Source organism: Cajanus cajan, chromosome 6 (genome assembly GCF_000230855.2).
Source record: "Cajanus cajan strain Asha chromosome 6, NIPB_CcT2T_4, whole genome shotgun sequence".
Classification (NCBI taxonomy): Eukaryota; Viridiplantae; Streptophyta; class Magnoliopsida; order Fabales; family Fabaceae; genus Cajanus; species Cajanus cajan.
This window is the reverse complement of record NC_138522.1, coordinates 47,739,814-47,764,879: the sequence shown is the minus strand read 5'-3', so window position 1 is coordinate 47,764,879 and position 25,066 is coordinate 47,739,814. Positions and strand designations below refer to the sequence as shown.

The following is a 25,066-nucleotide window of genomic DNA, read 5'->3' as shown; positions in this document are numbered from 1 at the left end:
CTTTATATTAAATGTGAATTTTGTAAATTCAACCATTAGATTGAAAGTTCATATCACTTTATATGATTATATCATATTTTTTAAAAATTGAACAACTTAAAAATAATAAAAGTGCTCATATTTTATTGTATTTTAAAATATATATATATATATGTATTATGTCAATTTTATTTTATAAGAATGAAGTATCAAATCATCTTGGATTAATATAAAATTTTGTATATATGATCTAAGAGTAAAGAACTTTCAATCTAACGGTTGAATTTAAAAAATTTATATTTAATATAAAGTTATTGAGTGGTGTAATACTTAATAAAAGTTACACCAGTGTTGTTTAAACCTTCCTCTTCTAATATATATATATATATATATATATATATATATATATATATATATATTATACATACGTTATAAATATAAATTTTTAAAAAAATATTTTTTAATTGTATGCATATATAATTTATTTTATTTATAATTTTTGTAATTACTTTAAATGTAATTATATATTTTACAATTTTTTTATAAAGTGGATGAATCTCATCAAACTAAAAATGTTTTAACATATATTTAGTCAAAGTATGCTTTAAAATCTTATATAAATATTTTTTAATGATGTTAAATTAAATATTTTAAATTATACATTTTAATATAAATTTTAAAAATAAAAGTATAATTTATTTTATATTTTAAAATATAAAGAATGATAATTTAATATTTGTACATATTAAGGAAGTAAGAATGTAATTTAAGTTAATGCTAAGAGAAGGTTAATTCTTGATTTTTAGTTTTAGAACATTATCCGGACTATATTCATTAAAAAATAAATAAATAAAATTAAAAAAAATTATAAAAAATTATAATATAAAAAAAAAAAAAACTCTTCTATCTTCATTGAAGAATAAGATAATTTACTCTTCTTTCTTCATATTAGCTGCTCTACTTATAATTTAGCTGCTCTACTTACGCACGGTGAATGACTTGATATGAATGCAGCATATATAGAATTGCGCAGGCTAGCCTTTGTCATTGTATCAATATATATATATATGAATGCAGCATACGCTTCAAACTCCATTTTCGCCAAGTTTATAAAGATTAAAAAGTAAAGTTTATAAAATTATAGGAAAGTATTTAAATTTCAGAAATATAATAAGTTACCAAACTGAATTTGATTCTTGAGAGTATTTTGATTTGCAATTTTCTGTAGCATGTGTTTTAATTTGGTGTTGATTGAAATGCTTGAATGTTTCTTATTGTTTTTGCCGAACTTGAAATACTTGGTTGTTGTTATGATATGGAGTTTTTATTCATCATGAGATAATCTAGAGCATATGAATCTTATAATAATGTCCATATTTCCAAGGAAACATAGCTGTTATTATGTGATGAATCTTTTTGTTGACCTATGGTGAACAAAGGTGTAAACCTTTTACGGTTCTCTTGTGATTTTGATTTTGAAAATATTTCGTTACTAATATGATTTGAATTTTTTATTAATCATGTGAGATTCTAAGGTGTAAAATTCCTATAAAGTTATCTCTAATCCTAAATTTTTCAAAACTTGGATGTTATCGTATAATATTTTTTTAATTAACATGTATGAAAAAAGGTGTAAATACATTTAATGATTGTCCCTCAATCTAATATCCTAAATATGGTTGTTTCAAATCATTATCTTCATGTAAAATTTCAATCATGTTCATACTTTTAAAGTTGATAATAATCCAAAGTAATCCAAGTGACTAATAATAAAAAGGACTTAATATTTTGCTTCAAATCATTATCTTTGTCATTTCAATATTAAGATAATTATTATAAGTATCCAAACTTACTTTCTTAAGCAATTACATATTAGTCATTATTACGAACTTATTATTCAAACTTCCAATAATTATTTCACTCACTATTATTTAACTTCAATGTTAAAACATTTTTTTTAAATCTAATTTTTAATTTATTTTTATCCATATCTATATTAGAACACGAGTTAACAAATTTAATCCTTATAGCATACTTAAAATGTCTTTATTAGATCAATAACTAACAAAATAACCCTAAGGATTGAAGTTAAATTTTTTTTAATTTAAAGCACTAGAAGGAACACATTTTAGATTTAAAATATAAAAAAAGATTTAAATTAAAATAAGGGACTAAACCATATTAAAATATCTTATTTGTATTCTGATTAGTGACATTTATTAGTTAAAAAAATGAAGTATAATATAAAAAAATAAAACTTTTTTTTATACTTTTATAATAACATTTTTTTATTTACTATTAAATAAAAATTCACTTGTAATATTAAATTAAATTAAAACATTAATTAAATAATTTATAAAAAAAATATTTTTTTAAGTATTTCGGAAACAGTGATGGATCCAGAAATTTTAGATAGTGGGGGTAAAATTTTACATATAACTTTTAAAAGTATAAATATATATTATAATTATTTTTTACAAATTTTTATATTTACGATTATGATTAAGGATGAAAATAAATTAGGTCAGACTAGGTTATATTATAATTTAGTAGGTTTGGACCTAACCTTCTTTAAAAATACATGTTCTAAATATGAATTTCTTATTTATCTGTCATAAATATTTTTTAAATATTTGGTTAGAACTACAATTTTAAAGACCTGCTTTATGATAATTTAGTACTAATAAAAATATAAAAATAAATATGTTAAATTTTATAAAATCAAGTTTAATTTATTTATGATATAAACATGTTTTTAATATCTAATATAAATTTTGAGATGATAATTTATTTTAAAACATATTTTATAATAAAATTATAAATAGAACATAAATATTTCAATCTTTCTTCTTTTATTTTTTTAATTAATGTATACAATCTTATGATCTTTACTATTTTAATTTTTTTAATTAATGTATACAATCTTATGATCTTTATATCGTTCAATAACTTTATATTAAATGTGAATTTTGTAAATTCAACCATTAGATTGAAAGTTCATATCACTTTATATGATTATATCATATTTTTTAAAAATTGAACAACTTAAAAATAATAAAAGTGCTCATATTTTATTGTATTTTAAAATATATATATATATATATGTATTATGTCAATTTTATTTTATAAGAATGAAGTATCAAATCATCTTGGATTAATATAAAATTTTGTATATATGATCTAAGAGTAAAGAACTTTCAATCTAACGGTTGAATTTAAAAAATTTATATTTAATATAAAGTTATTGAGTGGTGTAATACTTAATAAAAGTTACACCAGTGTTGTTTAAACCTTCCTCTTCTAATATATATATATATATATATATATATATATATATATATATATATATATATATATATATTATACATACGTTATAAATATAAATTTTTAAAAAAATATTTTTTAATTGTATGCATATATAATTTATTTTATTTATAATTTTTGTAATTACTTTAAATGTAATTATATATTTTACAATTTTTTTATAAAGTGGATGAATCTCATCAAACTAAAAATGTTTTAACATATATTTAGTCAAAGTATGCTTTAAAATCTTATATAAATATTTTTTAATGATGTTAAATTAAATATTTTAAATTATACATTTTAATATAAATTTTAAAAATAAAAGTATAATTTATTTTATATTTTAAAATATAAAGAATGATAATTTAATATTTGTACATATTAAGGAAGTAAGAATGTAATTTAAGTTAATGCTAAGAGAAGGTTAATTCTTGATTTTTAGTTTTAGAACATTATCCGGACTATATTCATTAAAAAATAAATAAATAAAATTAAAAAAAATTATAAAAAATTATAATATAAAAAAAAAAAACTCTTCTATCTTCATTGAAGAATAAGATAATTTACTCTTCTTTCTTCATATTAGCTGCTCTACTTATAATTTAGCTGCTCTACTTACGCACGGTGAATGACTTGATATGAATGCAGCATATATAGAATTGCGCAGGCTAGCCTTTGTCATTGTATCAATATATATATATATGAATGCAGCATACGCTTCAAACTCCATTTTCGCCAAGTTTTTTCAGTTCCCTTGAACTTCTGATCAATGTTTTAGTTTGAGCGGTACTATTATTGTTGGGTATTTTAAATCTGAGCAATAAGTTAGAATATATAGTATTATATTAAAATGGAGATGTGGTCCTCTCCATTTTCCTGCGTGCTGCTGGATTATATCAGTCACGCCATTCTTTTATAATTTGCTATTCCATTACGTAACACTCCATTTACCATTTTCAATATGTAAAATAGATCTAAGAGCCTTATATAACCTGCCACTGACAAATTAAAGCACTTAATTAAACAAAGTTTATGTCTATCCTAGTGGCAAAAATCTGGGATGTGACACAAGATTCTCTTCCTCCGCATGTATATATCAAGCCATTTAAATTGACTTTTACGTTGATCGAGCCACAACACCCTTCTTGAATCTCCTTCTCGCCCTTTCCATCTTTCTCCTATCAGCTTCTTTTGCGTGAAAAGGTTCCTCAATAATGGTTGACAGACCTGAAAAAGTAGCTCAGAGCAAAAGTGATTTTGACTCTCACGCACGCAAACGCTGTAAAGTCTAAAGCATACCCAGCAGATAAACTCAAAATTCAAATCACCATCACATTTTGAGCTTAAATATATGCATGCTTAACTGAGCAGTTACAAAATTCATTTAAATTCATAATACCAAACATATACTAATGTTAAGGATCTTAAATATCAGCATTTGAATCTTAAACATCTTAACTAAAAAATACAATTAAATTTTAAGTATTTGTACTAACTAATATTTAATATTGATATATAACATACTCTTATTATATCAAAAGTGGTTGATATATAAAAGATTAATTTTATAACTTCTTCAATAAATTAATTTGCTCTAATCATATTAATGCAATAAATTAAACCTGCAAGGCAAGGACTTAATTACCGTGTATGAGTCTGTTTCTCGTCTCCACCATAATCTTATGATCACGTGGTTGCTCTTCATGGTTCAACTCTTGTATTTGTTCCACCTTCAAGCGAGCAGTGGCAAAGAGCCACGTGGCGTCCATGTGTTTGCTGATCATGCGCGCAGCGTGGTAAGGAATCTTGACACGCATGCTATCCCCCGACTTGATGCAACTGTTGATGAACATTATGCAGTCCATGAGGCTCTCTTTGGCCATTCCTTTCATGTCATATGCTTGTGACCTTCTCCAAAGGCTTTTTCCATGTGTGTTTGCAGGGTTGGAAAGGCAAAGAGCACGCGTTGAGTCACTGATAGCTGAATCCGCGTTCTTGAGCAGAATATGACACTGTGCTTGGCTACTATAAATCACCATTCTTTCTTTTCTAAACCTCAAGGGACAAACACCAAGTGCTTCAGAATATTTCAACAAAGCCTCTTCCACCTTTCCCAACCTGAACATGTGATTCCCTTGTTGCTTTATCAAACCCACCAAAACCCTTGTTTCCTCTACTTTTTCCTCCGACAGTAGCTTCTCCTTGTTCCTCCTATCCACCACCTCTTGCAACATTGCTGCTCCAACCTTTTGTCTGTTAGGTTTCACACTAAGGAGAACCCTTATGATGGTATCACCCACGTTGGATTTATCTCCAAGGCTTGTAAGTTCAATCAAATCAATAAGGTACGAAGCAGCAACATCAAGAACTTTGTACCTAGTATCAGGATCCTTGAGAAGCAGAAGAAGACAATCGATGCCTATATACTGCCAATCATCTGAAGATCTTGAAAGGTTACCTAGAGTGTTCACAACTTTCGGTAATTCAGAAATGTTTTTCCTTCCAACTTTACTATAACACAAGATTCTAATGAGTCCAACCCCACCTGGTGACGTGTGGTTTATGAAGCCACCCCATATATCACACAAGTCCTTGAGAAACACCTTTTTGCAGATGAGATCCAGAGACCTATCTTTGCAAGCAAAGCAATTGAGAAGATAAAGAGACCAACATTGAAGCTGGCTAGCCCATTCCTCTGCCTTGCGATTCTCCATCTCCAAATCCCCAACCCCTCTAGTAATCAAGTTCCTATGGTACTCCACTCTTTTGTTTTCCTTCACAGCAATGAAGTCAACATAGACAATTTCTAAACAGGTGGAAGCCAAGTTCAAGGCCAAGTTCACCACCTCTTGCTCGTGATATGCTACTGATTCAAACGTGCTTTTGTAACTGGCTAAGTGACCAAGTGCTCGAACAGCGACTCTTTGCTCAACCCAACTGATCTTGCCTCTGAGAAGGTCCACCAAAGGGGGTACCACACCTGATTGCACGGCTAGTTGTGCAAACTCCTCCTTGTTCATTGTGTATGAGCCAATAATGTGAGCAGCGTAGTAAGGTATGTATATGTTTTGGTTTGTGAGAAGCCAGTGGGTGTCGCTTATGCCTTTGTGGATTAGGCTTGCCATGCACTTGAATACGCCGAGGGATGGGAACTCTGGGTCGTTGGGTTGGCTCATTGCGATGTGCCATAGTCCACTAAGCACCAACACGTGTTCATGAGTGTCTCCATCAGGCATTTCTCTGAAGCAGGCCACTATCCCAGCCCTTCTCTCAGATGCATCTGGTTCTTTCATGCTGCAGAAGAAACAACAAGGGTTGATGCAAATCTGATTGCTGGTGTTGCAACAAGTGTTGGGAATGGGTGGCACTCTTTTTTTCTTCATTTGGGACTTCATAGCTGATCGGGGATTTCACAGACTAGTGAGTTATATGAAGATCCTGTGGCCTGAGGGATTCGAGTTTGAATTAGGTCAATGGGAAACAAAAAAGATGAATGCTATGTTATTGTTACACCTAGAGGAGCATAAATGGGAGGCTTTCATTATCAAATAAAGCAGTTTCCATGTAAGAAAGATTTGACAAGCTTCATCATAACAGTATAATTCTCGCCACATCGACTCTAACACTTATTATTGATTGAAAATTATAGATTATAATGTATCCTTTCACTAAATTAGGAGGAAAAAAAACTCGTTAAATAAGATGCAGAATTACACCTCTCGTACAGTACTAGTGCAATACTCTTTTTTGCTTCCGTTGATTAATTTATAATAAATAATGTTTGCTTACTTCCTCTTACTATAGTGTAATTAAAAGAAATCGAGAAAAATAATAAATGTTGATAAAGTAATAGGATATATAAAAGGTAATATCTTTCAATATTTTATGACACACATACCTCGATGATTTTGACCAGGTTAAGATCATACTGATGTCATATTTATGTAAAAATAATAAATAAGGAATATAATGTGCAAAAAGATATATGTATAAAAAGAATTAGTGGCCAAAGAATGTGCAATTTTTGAGTTTGCATGTTTCAATGTATTCATTTGACAAAACTTATTTTCACTCCTTGCTTAAATAAGTTCCCCCAACAAGTTCTAATCACAACAAATCTGTTAGAATACAAATCAGGAGTATTTTTTAAGATTTTTTTTTATTTTTTAATAGTTCTCAAAAATACTTCTAAACTTGTATCTAGATAAACATTATCAATTTGATGATTTATATTAACTTATGCAGCATGAATTTAGAGTAAATTAAAACGTGTTCTTGACATTAACACACGGGTGATATTATGCGGAAGTTAATTAAATCATGATGATAGTTACAAAAATGCTTGTTTGGATTCATTTTAAATCATCCAAAATCACATTGAAAATTTATATACCAACTAAAATGTTCACGTATTTAATTTTATGTTGAAAAATTAATTGAGTTTGAAATTAATTTTGAGTTAAAACAATTTTAGATAATTAATCCATGAATAAAAATTATATTATATATTCTTATTAACTTGGTTTTGAAATAAAAATATCTAAATCCTCTTACTTAATTGACATTAAAATAAATTCTATAAAATTAATTTAATTCACATTAATTTTAAAAAACACACACTCAACTAAGAAGTTGGTATCATTTAAGTAAAATATCATGATTAAGTTTTGTAGATAAAAAAAATGTAATAAGTCCAAAAACACACTTAGGGTTATACTACTAAGCTGCATATAGCAAAGTAACGAAAGATACGAGGAAAGAGATTACATACATTGCACTCAAACAATTGAACATATTTCTATAATACTCGAGATACTTTTACGATGCACCAAGTTTCTGTTGGTGCGGTGCGGGGTGGTCCTCATCCGTCTTCCCCTTCATCTACGTTCTTGTTGGAAGCTAAACTTCCCCGACACTACTTCCTTTTTCTTTGGTCGATAACCCGACACTACTTTTTCAAAATCAAACACTAGTCCATCAAAGCCTTTTTTACCTTCAGTTTTTTTATACAACTTTCTTACTTTTCTTCATCCGTTCTCATGCAAGAGTTCGTCGTCCATATGCGACAAAGTGGATCACGTAAGCAAGAAATTTTTAACACGTAGATATGTTGCACACAGTGTAGACTCGTGTCGCTTTTTTAGTTTTCTATGCAAATTTATCATCATACTGTCCAGTATCTAGTCAATTGATTATGCTCATTTGTCAACAACTCTAATGCTCCACCTATATGCCTATAAAAGCCAAACTGTGTGCAAAGTCTAAGTTAAACTGAAATTAGATTATGGGATTTCACCAACCTTTAAGCCCACAATTTCCACTGATATCTGCAGTTAAATATTTTGACAGCCTAAGATGTAATAGGTGAAGATAAAAGATGAGGGACCACATCTTCAAATGGCAAAACAATCCCCTTCAAATCAGTAACAAAATGTGGTCCCTTCACATTGCTAATAAAAAATATACACCATAAACTCTTAGAACGAAGAATACATAGATTAAAAACATGATTTAAGTACAGGTGGTGGTGGTCTCAAGAATATGCGGCTGCATAGGTGGAAAGCATAAAAAGGATGTTCCTTAGATTTCATCTTTTTCTTAATATTATTTGAGACATGCTTCAAAGATTCGTTTAACTATGCCAAGACGATTGAGACGGGGACTTTATTAATTGTTTGTTCGTACCATTGACATGGAAAAATAACAATAACAGTTTTATGCTCATGATGGCAAAGACTAGATTTATAATCTGGACACATCAAACTATGCGGAATTGAGCATGTTCTGCTCGGGTTATAACGGTTTCAAAGTTGTTCGAATCCAAATCCACAGGATCCCTTGTTGTGCTAAAGAACGTTTCAATTTTATTTTTTTTAATTATCAGGGTCTTGTGAGTAGAGATGAATTAGCTAAGTAACTCTGTTGGAAAGGCTTAACTGCAGAGAAATGTTTTCGAATGCAAGTTTTCTCAGGGGATCATTTTTGTGAACACGAGTTTTTAGAATAAAAAGAGTGTTGAATATGGTGTGGCAAATTTAGTCCCACATCGAATAAGTTTTTTTTGATGTGGCCAAATTAGTCCCACATTGGATAAGTTTGGGAATGTGTAGTGCCTTAGGTTCTATATATAGAAACCCTTCCCTTCACTTTGAAATCATCCCAACTACAAGTTCATTTGTAACTTCTAAGGCTTGTAGTTTTCTCTTCTCTCTCTATTGTAATATTTCTTAGTGAAATATATTTGGTAGTGTCCGAGGAAGTAGGCATAATTGGCTGAACCTCGTTACATTCTTGGTGTTCTTTCTTTCTTGTTTTTGCTTTTGGTTTAAAATTTGCTAGACGTTTCCGCAACAATTGGTATCAAGAGCCAGGTTATTTTAAGGAAAAAACACTATGCTCTGTGCGCTGTAGGTATTCTATAGTCGGCACATCAGAAAATTTTTCCTTAATCCTGGACCTATTTTTATTATTTGACATTTAGCAAATTTTAAACCTCTGTTCAAATTGAGCTGAGATGGCAAACGAAGAAAATCCACTTAGAATTACATCATCAACTTTGAATGCTTCTTCAAGCATTTTGCAAAGAGCTATTGGTGGGAATCCAAGGTTGATGGTAGAGATTTTCGATGGCAGCGGTCATTTCGGCATGTGGCAAAGTGAGGTTCTAGATGCTCTTTTTCAGCAAGGTCTAGACATTACAATTGAAGGAAAGAAACCAGAAAGTATGGGAGAGGAAGATTGGAAGACCCTCAATCGATTGGCATGTGGTACAATAAGGTCATGCTTATCAAGAGAGCAGAAGTATGCATTTTGCAAAGAGACCTCTGCTAGTAAGTTGATGACGGAGTTGGAGGAAAAGTTCTTGAAGAAAAGCAGTCAGAATAAACTTCACATGAAGAAAAGGCTGTTTCGGTTCACTTACATTCCTGGTACCACAATGAATGATCACATCACCAGTTTTAATCAGCTTGTTGCTGATTTGTTAAACTTGGACGTGACTTTTGAAGATGAGGATCTGGCCCTAATGTTGTTGGGATCACTTCCTGAAGAGTTTGAGTTTCTTGAAACAACTCTACTCCATGGGAAGGTTGCTGTGTCTCTAAATGAAGTTTGTGGAGCCCTATACAGCTATGAACTGAGGAGAAAAGACAAAAAAGATAGCTCAGAGAAGGCTAATGAAGCTTTGGTTGCAAGAGGACGTCCGGTGATCCAGGCGAAAGGAAAGAAGAAGCGATCGAAGTCGAAGGCTAAAGTTGGGAAAGATGAGTGTGCCTTTTGTCGAGAAAAGGGGCATTGGAAGAAAGATTGTCCTAAACTAAAAAACAAAGGTCAATCTAAAACTGTTGCAGATTCAAATGTAGCTGAGTATGTTGATGACTCAGATTGTTCACTTGCTGTTTCTGGTTCAACCAGCTCTTCTAGTGCTTGGCTTCTTGATTCGGGATGCAGCAATCATATGTGTCCTAATCGAGAATGGTTCTATGATTTCAGAGAACTAGAAGAAGGAGTTGTTTATACAGCAAATGATGTTCCTCTTACCACACATGGGATTGGTTCTATTCGATTGAAGAATCGTGATGGAGCAATCAGAACTTTGAAGGATGTTCGTTTTGTCCCGAGTTTATCAAGAAATCTCATTTCTGTGGGAGCCTTAGAAGAGAAGGGTTTCACGGTGCACGCAGAAGGTGGAGTAATGAAGATAATCTCTGGAGCTCTGGTGGTAATGAAAGGAGTTCGGAAAAATAATAGGTTGTACTATTACCAAGGTACTACTATTATTGGAACTGCAGCAGTGGCATCCAGTGACGAGAAGGAGTTGGAGTCGGCCAAGTTATGGCATATGCGGCTGGGACACGCTGGTGAAAGATCCTTGAATTTACTCATGAAACAAGGATTGTTGAAAAATATTCAGGCTTGCAAATTGGACTTTTGTGAGCATTGTGTCAAAGGGAAGAAGACAAGGGTGAAATTTGGAACAGCTATCCATGATACTAAAGGTATTTTGGATTATGTTCATTCTGATGTGTGGGGACCTTCAAAAACAGCATCATTGGCAGGAAACCACTACTATGTCACCTTTGTTGATGATTTTTCCCGGAGAATTTGGGTGTATGCAATGAAGACTAAGGATGAGGTGCTTGGAATTTTCCTTAAATGGAAAAAGAGGATGGAAACCCAAACTGGGCGAAAGATCAAGCATTTTCGAACAGACAATGGTGGGGAGTACACGAGTGATCCATTTAAGAAGGCTTGCGAAGAAAGCGGCATTGTCAGACACTTCACAGTCAAGCACACACCACAACAAAATGGAGTGGCAGAACGCATGAATCGAACGTTGCTGGAGAAAGTTCGGTGTATGTTGTCCAATGCTGGATTGGGCAAACAGTTTTGGGCTGAAGCTGTTGTATATGCGAGTCATCTTATCAATCGCCTACCATCAAGTGCAATTGGTGGCAAAACACCACTAGAGAAATGGTTCGGAAAACCTGCTACAGATTATGATTCCTTACATGTATTTGGCTGCACTGCTTATTATCATGTTAAGGAGTCAAAATTGGATCCTCGTGCAAAGAAAGCAATTTTCATGGGGATTGCATCTGGTGTAAAAGGATATCGTCTTTGGTGCCTAGAGACCAAGAAGACAATCATTAGCAGGGATGTCACCTTTGATGAATCTACCATGTTGGGAAAGGTGACAACAGAACAAAAGAAGAATGGTACTCCAAAACAGGTGGAGTTTGAAAGGAAGATTGTTTTTCCAGCAAATGATGAAGAAAAAACTCCTATGGTAGATGAGGAGTCAGATGAAGAAGAGGTTCATATCCAAGAACCTCCACAGCAACTTGAATCAATTGCATTAAGAAAGCCAAAGAGGACAACCATAATGCCTGCTCGTTATGTTGATATGGTGTCCTATGCATCTCCAGTTGCAAGTGATGACATTCCTACCACTTATATTGAAGCAGTCAAAGGTTCAGAAGAAGATAAGTGGAGAAGTGCCATGTCCGAAGAAATGGAGTCCCTTAGAAGGAACCAGACTTGGAAGTTAGCAAATCTTCCAAAGGGAAAGAAAGCAATTGGGTGCAAATGGGTATATGCAAAGAAAGATGGATTTCCTGACAAGTCAGAAGTGCGCTACAAAGCAAGGTTAGTAGCCAAAGGTTATGCTCAGAAGGAAGGAATTGACTACAATGAGGTGTTTTCTCCAGTTGTAAAACACTCTTCCATCCGTGTTCTGTTGGCTTTGGTGGCACAATTGGATATGGAACTGGTTCAAATGGATGTAAAGACGGCATTTTTACATGGAGACTTGGAGGAGGAAATCTATATGACTCAGCCTGAAGGGTTCAAGGTTGCTGGAAAAGAAAATATGTTTTGTAAACTTGAAAAATCGTTGTACGGATTGAAGCAATCACCAAGACAATGGTACAAACGATTTGACAAGTTTATGTTGAGGCAAAAGTACACAAGGAGCAAGTACGATCACTGTGTGTATTTGCGCAAGCTGCATGATGGATCTTTTATATATCTTCTTCTTTATGTTGATGATATGTTGATTGCTTCCAAGAACAAAGAGGAAATTGAGAAGTTAAAAACTCAATTAAATGGTAAATTTGAAATGAAGGATCTTGGTGAAGCAAAGAAGATTCTTGGCATGGAGATAAGTAGAGACAGAAAATTGGGAAGACTTTGTTTAACTCAGAAAGAGTATTTGAAAAGGGTACTAAAACGTTTTGGCATATCTGATGAATCCAAACCTGTTAGTACACCACTTGCTTCTCATTTTAAACTCAGTGCAAATTTATCTCCAAGAGATGCAGCAGAGAAAGCCTACATGTCTAAAGTTCCATATGCTAGCGCTGTTGGAAGCTTAATGTATGCTATGGTGTGTACAAGGCCTGACATTTCATATGCAGTAGGGGTTGTGAGCAGGTACATGCATAATCCAGGAAAAGAGCATTGGCAAGCTGTGAAATGGATTCTACGGTACATTCTGAACACTGTAGATGTTGGTTTGGTATTTCAGCAGGAACAAGATGGTCAAAATGTGGTTGGATATTGTGATTCCAACTATGCTGGAGATCTGGATAATCGTCGATCAACTACTGGCTATGTTTTTACTTTGGCAAAAGCACCGGTATGTTGGAGGTCTACTTTACAGTCAACTGTAGCTTTGTCTACAACAGAGGCAGAGTATATGGCTTTGACAGAGGCTGTGAAGGAAGCAATTTGGCTTCAAGGGTTGCTTGGTGAATTAGGAATTCTACAAAAGCATGTGAAGGTGCATTGTGATAGTCAAAGTGCAATCATGTTGGCAAAGAATCAAACTTACCATGCAAGGACGAAGCATATTGATGTTCGTTACCACTTCATAAGAGAGATTATCGAAGAAGGTGGAGTGGCTATCCAGAAGATAAGGACCACAGAGAATCCAGCTGATATGTTGACAAAGGTAGTAGATTCAATCAAGTTCCAACACTGTTTGGACTTGATTAATATTATCAAAATTTGAAGACTGCATTGGTAGACACTATCAAAGATGAGAGATTTGAAAATATGAAATTTGCCAAGGTGGAGATTTGTTGAATATGGTGTGGCAAATTTAGTCCCACATCGAATAAGTTTTTTTTGATGTGGCCAAATTAGTCCCACATTGGATAAGTTTGGGAATGTGTAGTGCCTTAGGTTCTATATATAGAAACCCTTCCCTTCACTTTGAAATCATCCCAACTACAAGTTCATTTGTAACTTCTAAGGCTTGTAGTTTTCTCTTCTCTCTCTATTGTAATATTTCTTAGTGGAATATATTTGGTAGTGTCCGAGGAAGTAGGCATAATTGGCTGAACCTCGTTACATTCTTGGTGTTCTTTCTTTCTTGTTTTTGCTTTTGGTTTAAAATTTGCTAGACGTTTCCGCAACAAAGAGAGCATACTGCAAGGCTATATATATATATATATATATATATATATATATATATATATATATATATATATATATATATATATATATATATATATATTACAAGCACCACTTATAACTTAAGATAATCCTTTTTTTTAACACACCACTAATAATTTATATATAATAATACTTTTTTTTTTACAATACAAAAGAATTGTCATAGTGATACAATATTTGTAATTAAAAATTATTTTTTAACTTATATTATAAATATAATATGTTGATATATTATTAAAAAGTGTAAATATAAATTATAGTAACACAGATTATATATTTTTGAATCTTATTTAAAATCAACATTAAAATTATATGTAACTATATGTAATACAGATTATATATATGTTATCTATAATAATACTTTTTGTATGTTATTATATATAATATTTTTATTTAATATTTGTAGGTTACATATATTTTTTTATTAGAGACATTCATGTTTAAACCAAGTAAAATCATTACAAGCAATTCTCTCCTCCTCTAAATATTTAATACAATTGTAATTTAGAATTCAAATTCAAAACCTTTGGTTAAGCTCAAACAACCTCACTCAAGACTTAGTATTCGTTTGTTTTAAAGTTTGATATAGCATGACAGAATTGATTTTAGATCATTAAACGTAATTGGTAAGAAAAAAAATTTATCTATTTAGACATACATTTGGTTTACGCACTATAAATTATATAATGTATTTCTTATTGTACGTATCAATCTATCTTTATAATAAATTAATTTTAGTAATTTAATTGTATTTTTGTGTCTTTAATTTGGATTATGTATAATTTTGCTTTTTGTTTATAATTTAGTTTGAATAAGAAAAATGAGTTTGGAAATTAAGTGAATTTATTTTATTTTATTCAAACCATTTGTATTTTTCCCCAATTTTTGGAGGCTTTATAGAGAAAGTTTAAAATAATTTAATCAATTTAATTTATAAAAAATAGGCTAGAAATGGGAATTAAAAATATTATTAGGATGAAACTCTACTTTTAATGAAGGAATACCATAAAAAATATTATACTATAATTCTCTTTTATTTTTTATAAAAAAATGTAAAATAAAATAAACCGGATGCCGCTGAAATGAAATTACGGGTACAAGCCCATTTAAAGCCTGAAGGTACTCCACCCCATAGTACTCGGTGCGATACATTTGAATTGGGCCCAATGAAGTTTCAATAATTAGATTTTTAAAACTGTTTAGCTGCATATGCATTCGGGATTTTGCATAGACAAATGATGTTAGCCAAAAAATATCAAAGCATGTAGACAGAAAAAACATACAATTTTTGCTTCGTCAAACTCTTTCACTTACTGATAAAGAAAGAAAGAAAAAAACTCTTTTACTTTATGATTTTTTAAGTTCAAATGATCAATAAATAAAGTTGTCGGTTAACAAGAGAGTAGAAAATCATAAAACAAATGATAGGTGCTTTTAGGGTTATTTTCTAACTAAAGTTCGAATTTTACATCTTTAATACACTTTGACCTTGAATAATATCTATATTAATATTTATAAGAATAAATTTAAAATAATTATTTATTCTTTATATATATGACCCAAAAATAACATTTATATTATTTTATATATTAATTATTTTTAGATTAAAATATTTTTAACTTAAATATGTTCTTAATTTGGTGAAATATAACAATTATAGACTCTCTAAAAGACATGTACAAAAACAGATGAAAACAATATTAATTAAGAGAGATAAGTAGTATATGAATGCACTCTAATTAATTAAAAAGAAATGAGAGTTTTAATTAGGAGAGAAAAATAATATAAGGAGTTTGAAAAAAATTATAAAAATAGAATATTTATTATTATTAACTATATTAACTATTTTTCATAATTTTAATGCATTAGATATCTGAAATCTTTTGTATAAAAACATAAATAATATTGACTTTTATTGCAAGATATCAAGATAAAATTTTAATTTTAATTAAAAATAATAAAGAATACCAAAATTTTATCTAATTTAAAAAAAAAATACCTTTAATTTTATAGATATTTACAAAAGTAATAAGTTGTAAATAATTTTGTTTAAATAAATTATCTTTAATATTTTATTTCATTAATTCTAATTTTAAATTTAATACATTTAGGTTAAATGTTGACATAATAGAAGAGGTAAGTGAACTAGTGGATAAATATAATATTATGACGTGATACTATTATGGAAGAGACTAAATTTGTTAATGTGAAACCAATAACACGATATTATATATTGTGATATAAATATGTGACATTATGATATTATGTATAGTGATATTAAATGTGTAATATTATATTGATGTAGAATGTGAGGATATCATTATTTTAGCATTTTTTAATGGTATATAAGGAGAGAAAATTACAGCCTGCAATAGTTTATTCTTTAATATTTCTATATTTGTTTTCTTTTGGATACAGTTAATAGGTGTTTTAGTTCATTTTGTCGGCTGTCATCTTTAGTTGTTTATATATATCTTCTTCTCTGTAACATTTTTGATTAATGAGAATTCACTGTTACAATCCTATTATGGTATCAGAGCTCGGACAATGTTTAAGATATGCAGGTGTTTTCTTTCCACCACTGCATTTTGTTGAGGTCTTTCCACACATGAGAATTGGTGATAAGTCCCTTTTTGAACAAGGAATTCTATCAAGAGAAGTTCCTTAGCATTTTCACTTCTCATTTTTTTGATTTTCTTTCCAAATTGATTCTGGAAAAATCTGAAAAATCGTTTTATTGCTGTTGGTGCATCTGATTTATGGTGGAGAAGGTGTATCCAAGTGTACCTTGAGTGGTCATCCACCAAGGTTAATAAATACCTCATACCATTATAGGTCGAATAGCCATAAGGACCCCATATGTCATAATGTAAGAGATCAAAAATGGAATCAGAAAAATTATTATGACAAGTAAATGGCAATCTTTTCAATTTAGCAAGAGGACATATATTGCAATTAGAGGAATCAAATGAGGCAGGAACAACCAAGTCCAATTTATTGCTTATGAGTCTTAAAATTTTGTCAGACATATGCCCAAATCTATTATGCCACAAAGTGGCTTTATTGCAAGCAGAAGCATTAACAACATTATTACACATGTTATTGCAAACCCTAAACCCTAAACAGGTTGACATAGCATGTATAGCCCAAAAAGCATGTTACCCTGACCAATCTTCTTGGAGTTGGTGACCTCCTGTATCACAGAGTGAGTAGCATACAGGGTTATGCAGAGCTTTTTGTCATGCAATAGGGAACTAACAGAGATATGATTAAAGTTAAAGGTAGGAACATAGAGAACATTGAACAAAGTTAGATTGACGTCTATCTTGATATTACCAATCCCTTTAACAGGTATTTTAGATTTGTTGGGCAGAGTCACATATTGGTCATGCACATCAGTGAAGGAATAAAACATGGATTTACAGCAAGCAACATGAGTGCTAGCACCAGAGTCTAAGATCCAATTTTTAGAGAAATTAGAATTAGTGCTTGGATGAATTGTGAAGATAATACCATTAATTTGATGCTGATCAGAATGTTAAGTATTTGAACTTCCTGACTGATTCTAGAGGAGTGCTAACAATTGCTGATATTGTTGAGCAGTGAACTGGAATGGGTTTTCTTCATCACGAGCAACTTGATTGAGCACCGGTTTGGCAGTGAAAGTAGGAGCATTGGATGTTCTCTTCTTGAAGTGAGCTGGATATCCATGAATCTTGAAACAAGTGTCCTTTGTATTCCTATATTTCTTGCATTCTTCACAGTATGGTCTTTCCTTTTGATTATGTTTATACTTGTCTTGGGCTTTCAAAGTAAATGCAGGATTTGATTCTTGCAAAGGATGGTCAACTCCAATTTCCCTTTGAGTCTTTTCTTGACTTACAAGGGAAAAAAATTGATTCATTGGTGGAATTGGATCCATGAGTAGGATTTGACCCCTCACATGAGAATATGAATCATTTAATCTTGTAAGAAAAAGAATGACCTGATCCATATTATGATGGTCTATCCATGGCTTGATGCCACCACAAGTGCATGTATTTGGAGGTTGGAATTCAGCCAATTCCTCCCAATATGATTTTACCTTTGTATAATATTGGGTTATAGTGAGATCACCTTGCTTCAAGTTCATAAGATCGCGCTTAATCTTGAAAATTCTTGGCCATTCTTTTTCTGAAATCTGATTTTGAGGTCGTTCCAAATCTCTGATGTTGTGCATGTGTAAGAAATGCTGGCAACAATGTCTTTCGAGACTGAATTCATGATCCAAGAGGCGACGATGTTGTTGTTACGCTTTCAAGATGGTCTCTTTGAATCTTCTGCGGGTGGTTTTAGAATTGAGCCATCAATGAAACCAAGTTTATTTTTCCCTTTGAGTGCCATTCGCATGGCATTGCTCCGAGATCTCCAATTTGATTCTATGAGAGGTTAAGACACCACGATGGAAGATGGATTATCTGACAGATGAAGGAAAAGAGGATTGGAATATTCATCTTTCATAGAATTAGCATCCGTCGCCATTGAAGGAAAGATGAGGCTCGAGAACTAGAGAATAGTGGATTAAGCCTAACTCAACCCTACAAAACCGGCTTGTAAGGTGAGGGTTGTTTTCTACTTATATACTATTTAATTTCCTAATCTCTAGTCGATGTGAGACTTAAGTTTTTCCCAATACACCCCCCTCACGTCTAACACTATTGAGCTTGGTACGTAGATAAATGGTAGGTATCCCTTTTTTTAATGATTTAGGATTGGCGGAACTTGAATACACTCCCTCATGCCCATGGTGCATGTATCAATGAATGGTAGGTGTCCCTTTTTTAATGGCGGGACTTGAATACACCTCCTCATGAATTGGTGCATGTATCAATGGTAGGTAGCCCATTTTTAAGAATCTAGGATAGCTCTGATACCATCTTAGAATAGTGGATTTAAGCCTAACTCAACCCTACAAAACTGGCTTGTAAGGTGAGGGTTACTTTCTACTTATATACTATTCAATTGTCTAATCTCTAGTCGATGTGGGACTTGAGTTTTTCCCAATACACCTCCTCACGTCCAACACTATTGGGTTTAGTACGTGGATAAATGGTGGATGACCCTTTTTAATGATCTAGGATTGACGGGACTTGATTTTTTTTTTCTCAATACACCCCCTCATGCCTATGGTGCATATATCAATGGTGGGTGGTCCATTTTTAAGATACTATACCAATATGCATTCTTTTGGCTGCTTATGCTACACAGCTACTCTCTTGTCCAAAAGAAACAAGTTTTCCCCTAGAAGTCATCCTTGCATATTCCTTGGATATCCGAATGGCACAAAAGGTTACAAAGTTCTTGATCTCACCTCAAATCAAATTCAGATTTCAAGAGATGTTATCTTCCATGAAAGCATATTCCCCTACTGGAAAAATGCTTCTAACAACAATTATGATCCTTTTCCTGATCTAGTCATCCCTCAACCCATATACTACCAGTCCAGCATCCCTATCTCATATTGGGGGTGAATGTATCCAAACGGCCACATATATTTTAAATAGGCTACCCTCTCCAAACACCAACAATACTTCTCCATATCAACAAGATGTGAAATTCCCTTAATGGAAACAAGCCATGGTTGAGGAGATCAAGGCGTTGGAAGAGAACAATACATGGACACTTGTCCCTTTACCAAAGAACAAAAGGCCAATTGCTTGCAAATGGGTTTATAAGCTCAAACATAAGGTTGATGGCACAATTGACAGACATAAAGCTCAGTTAGTAGCTAAAGACTACACTCAACAAGTTGGTGTTGATTTCAAAGATACTTTTTCCCCAGTGGCAAAGCTGACTACTGTGAGAACTCTCCTAGCTGTTGTTGCAATTAAGAATTGGCAACTCATTTAGCTTGACATAAATAATGCTTTCCTAAATGGAGACCTTGAAGAAGACATTTACATGACCATTCCACAAGGGTATACAACACCTAAAAGGGCTGGTTTGCAAATTACAGAGAAGTTTATATGGCCTCAAACAAGCTAGCAGACAGTGGTTCTCTAAGCTCACTTTTTCTTTGATTCAACACAGGTTCAAACAATCTACAGATGATTACTCCCTGTTCTCTAGAGGAAAAGGTTCCAATCTGCTCATTCTACTTGTGTATGTTGATGACATTGTAATTGCTGGATCCAATTCTGCTCTAATTCAATCAGTACAAGGCTTCCTTCACACTATATTCAAACTTAAGGATCTAGGAAATATGAAGTATTTCTTGGGTTTAGAAATTGCCCGAAACCAGCAAGGCATATCTCTGTCAAAGAAAATACACCATGCAACTGCTAGAGGATACAGGATTCCTAGCTTCCAAAACACTCAAGTTACCTATGGATCCTACTCTTCAATTAAATAATACAGATGGAGCGCTCCTGCAAGATCCTTCTGTGTATAGGAGACTTATAGGGAGAATGATCTACTTGACCATTTCAAGACCTAACATTAGCTTCACTGTTAATAAACTCATTCAGTTCTTGAAAGAACCAAGAAATACTCACTTGACAGCAGTTCACAACCTTCTGAGATATCTTAAAGGAATTGTTGGTCAAGGCTTTTTATTCCCAAGTTCATCACAACTTCAATTAACTGTATACACTGACGCAGATTGGGCTAGGTGTGAAGAAACTAGACGATCTACAACTGGTTATGCTGTCTTTTTAGGAGAATCTTTGATATCTTGGAAATCAAAGAAGCAACCAATTGTAGCTAAGTCATCTACAGAGGCAGAATACAGGTCCCTATCTATAGTACAGAGACTGCATTCCACCCTAGAAGTTCACATACCATCTGCATATGTTCTTTATGATAATATGAGTGTTATCTATCTGGCATCAAATCCAATTCAACATGAAAGATCAAAGCACATTGACATAGACCATCATTTCATAAGAAAATTAGTCACCAAGAAGAAACTCAAGGTACTACATATACGAAGACAACATCAAATAGCAGATTTTTTTACCAAAGCCTTGCCAGCACCTATGTTCCAGTTTTTTAGTCACAAGTTAGGAATTCATAACATATTCCTTCCTACTTGAGGGGGGTATTATAGCCTGCAATAGTTTATTCTTTAATATTTCTATATTTGTTTTCTTTTGGATACAGCTAATAGGTGTTTTAGTTCATTTTGTCGGCTATCATCTTTAGTTGTTTATATATATATCTTCTTCTCTGTAACATTTTTGATTAACGAGAATTCACTGTTACAATCCTATTAGAGAAAATAGAACCAATACAGTCCGGTCAGTACATTTAATTGATCAAGGAAAGAGGTCAAAATTTTGGAAGAAAACATACATTAATTTTATGTTTGGTAAAGGAATAGCGGAAGAGAAGTATAAGAAAGCATGAAAAAATTTAAAGTGTTTGGTAAAGATGAATTTGAATGAAAATATGAGTGTTTTTTATATCTCACCTTAATAAAGTGAGAAGAAGCTTATGTATTCACAATATATATATATATATATATATATATATATATATATATGAAGGGGTGTAACTTTTGGTCTTTTACCAAGTGTTACACTACTCAATAACTTTATATTAAATATGAATTTTGTAAATCCAACCATTAGATTGAAAGTTAATATCTCTTAGATCATTGTTTTTCTGGATAATGAAAGTCGTCAAGCATATTGACGTTTCCTTCTTCTACATCTACTGTACACAAAGTCGTCACCGAAACTGACATTTTCTTTTTATCTTCAAATCTGACGTGGCTAAAACTATTTAATTTAATAAATAATTTTTTTAATAATTTATTTTAATAAATTATTTATTAAAAAAATGTAACTTCCACCCAATTTATGTTGCAAACAACTTTTATTTTAGGCAAAAATACATTTTTCATCCCTTATATTATTTATTAGTGTCAATTTAGTCTCATTTTAATTAATTGAATTAATTTAGTCTCACATCTTTAAAATGTATCTCAATATTTGACCTTCAGTTTTTTCCATTTAAATACTTAACATATTTGACATGTGTCATGACACGTGACATTATGACATGACATGTGTTATGCTACCATATCACATGTCATGCCATGTATCATAATGACTATGTGACATGATGATATGACATTGATGAAATGACACGTGACATGATAACATGACACGTGGCATGACATGTGACATGACACGTGTCATATTCATTAAATATTTAAACAAAGGAAACAGAAGGTCAAACATTAAAATACATTTTAAAGATGTGAGATTAAATTAATTCAATTAATTAAAGTGAGACTAAATTGATACTAATAAATAATATAAGGAACGAAAAGTATATTTTTGCCTTTATTTTACTTCCTTTCTTATCTATTTGTCTATTATTTCCGATATTTATCTTCTCTTCTTTTTTCTTTATTTCAGTAAAAAGAAAGATAAAAGATGCATTATTATAATTCTGGGACCAGGGTTATCTGCAGTTGAATTTTCAACCGCGTGAGTCCCAACCATTAAAAAAAAAATTACATATTAAATTATAAAATGAAATGTAAATTAAGATGCTTTTGATCGTTTGATTTCAAAATACATGACCCCACAGTTGTTCATGAACTGCAGGTGATGTTCGATAATTTTGATATGCATAAACTCATTTTATTGAAAGTAATTATTGATTGATAATTATGACAACAAATAATGGTGACTCTCTGAAAAGTAGGTAATTAGGTATAATTCCATAGAATTAGTCTTGTCTAAGAAAGTGAAATTGGGCTTGTTGACTCATCAATCATGTGATGCCAGTGATGGTAAACGAACATTAGGTAAGCCAAGCCCAACATGGTCTCCTTTCGTGTTAACTCTCTCCCATACTCCCACATTTTTTTAAGCTCTCCATATTTAATATGCATTTAAAGTGAATTACTTAGATAGGAAGGAAAAAGTTTTCCGACATAATATGTGCTTTTTCTTTATAAAACATTATATTTTCATTTTTTTTTAAATGATTTTATCTTTTCACATATAACCTACTTCAGTGTCGATTTTATTTATACTCAAGTAAAACACACCTGCTTCAGTTTCCTCTACTACAAAATATACATCATTTTGCATATATAACCTAATTGCAATATTGATATAATAATATGAAATTATACATAAATAATGTAATTATAGTAATATAAAATAATATAATTGAGTATAATAATACTAATATAAAATTATATATATATGTATATATATATATATATATATATATATATAACATAAAATATAAGTGTATATATTCATCGTGGATTAATACAACTAGTTTAAAATCTGATTCAATTTTACATTTTTTAGAACGTGAATTTAGCACTCTTTATAATTATTATTTGTATGAGATGTGAAATCCATGTAATAAGTATTTGTAATTTTTAATTCAACAAATAAAGTCTTGAGTCAAATTAAACATAGTTAAGTTTCTAACCAACAACAAAATGGATAATAATATATCTTAATTTTTTATCTAAAGATTTTCTATATATCATTAGTTTATTATTTGACTGTCATATATTGATCTCATATCTACCATTTTATGTATAAAAATAAATACTATTATTAAAAATACAATACATGCTTCTCTTAAAAAAATACAATAGAATTTCTATATCGGTAATACATAGTATGTTATGGAAAGAAGTTTAATCACCAAGAAGATCCATAATTTTCCCACGTGATGGCCTGCTGCGCAACTGTTTCCAACTTGTAAATTACGTCATAATGTTTTGCTTGGTGTAAAGATAAAGCAGAGCCGAGAATGGTCCCAAAAGAAAAGAAAAGGGACATCATGACAATTGAGTCTCTGCATTCTTTCTGGGTCTTCAAATCTTGTTTCACATTAATGGGGGCTCGTACATAGGGTGTGAACCTTGTAATTAACATGAAGACTTTGTACAAGGGAAGGAGAAGACGTTTAATTGAAGATTATCCACTTACAGAAATACAAAAGCAATTTGCTAAATCAACCTTTGTTGTCAATCAGTGCACCATGAATTAATCTAGCTTTTATCTAGCCATCAATATTCAACTGCCTTTTCACTCCTATTTGGTAATTCAAATTTTCCCACAAAACAAAAATGGTTACAACATTACAAAAATATTTGTTCATTTGTTCAACCGCAAGCAACAGCAATGAATTGTCACCGAAGGTGTGACACGAGAAGCATCACAATGCCAGAAAGTAAAGAAGAATCGAAATTTTGAACATTTTACATCACCTATCTTTTTATTTTTAAATTGTGAAATTTATCTTAATTTAATCTTAAAAAACTAACTTATAAGATGAAAATATTACTTCTCACTTATATACTTTATTTAAATTATATCAATAGTCAACGCAAAATCTTTAAAACACTTCATTTTATAGATTATTTTATCAAACTTCATGCTATAAATTGAACATCTAAAACATTTTTTTTTATAATCAAAACAGATAAATTTTTTCTAATTTAATCCAACTAAAGTTTATAATGGGTCAAGGTGACTCACAACATTTGACTTATTTTAGTAATTAAATATTAACAATCACTGATGCACACTCTAATATTATTTTAAAATATCACATTAAATTAAATTCAAGTTTATAAAATCAAATTGTAAGATAAAGATTATTTTTTAATTATTTTAATTATATTATAAGTTGAAGTGAGATATCTAACATTTATAAAATTTAAATAATTAAATTATGTGATATTAAAAATAATTGTATGTACAAAATTTTTAAAAATTAGAAAATATAATACAGTAGTCCATATTTGTTTTAAAAAAAGGATTGTGATAAAATATTAGCTATAATTTATAATTTA

General features: G+C 31.1%; 2 protein-coding genes across 2 annotated transcripts; both read right to left on the bottom strand.

Annotated features, from left to right (window-relative positions):
• Positions 1–4,238: 4,238 nt before the first annotated feature.
• LOC109796334 (uncharacterized) lies at positions 4,239–7,042 on the bottom strand. Its single transcript, XM_020356016.3, has 2 exons — positions 4,931–7,042; positions 4,239–4,512 (listed from the first exon to the last, which is right to left on the bottom strand). The coding sequence occupies exons 1-2, from the start codon at positions 6,678–6,680 to the stop codon at positions 4,403–4,405; spliced, it is 1,860 nt and encodes a 619-aa protein (XP_020211605.1). The 5' UTR covers positions 6,681–7,042; the 3' UTR covers positions 4,239–4,402.
• Positions 7,043–17,809: 10,767 nt separating this feature from the next.
• On the bottom strand, positions 17,810–18,463 carry LOC109796333 (uncharacterized). Its single transcript, XM_020356015.1, has one exon. It carries the CDS (start codon positions 18,461–18,463, stop codon positions 17,810–17,812), a length of 654 nt encoding a protein of 217 aa, XP_020211604.1.
• Positions 18,464–25,066: the final 6,603 nt, after the last annotated feature.

Excerpts from the sequence above, each read along its gene's own strand:
- LOC109796334 (XM_020356016.3), bottom strand. The coding sequence starts at position 6,680 with ATGAAGTCCCAAATGAAGAAAAAAAGAGTGCCACCCATTCCCAACACT. Across the intron at positions 4,513-4,930 it reads GAGAAACAGACTCATACACG|GTCTGTCAACCATTATTGAG; the intron begins GTAATTAAGTCC and ends CTACTTTTTCAG.
- LOC109796333 (XM_020356015.1), bottom strand. The coding sequence starts at position 18,463 with ATGCACAACATCAGAGATTTGGAACGACCTCAAAATCAGATTTCAGAA.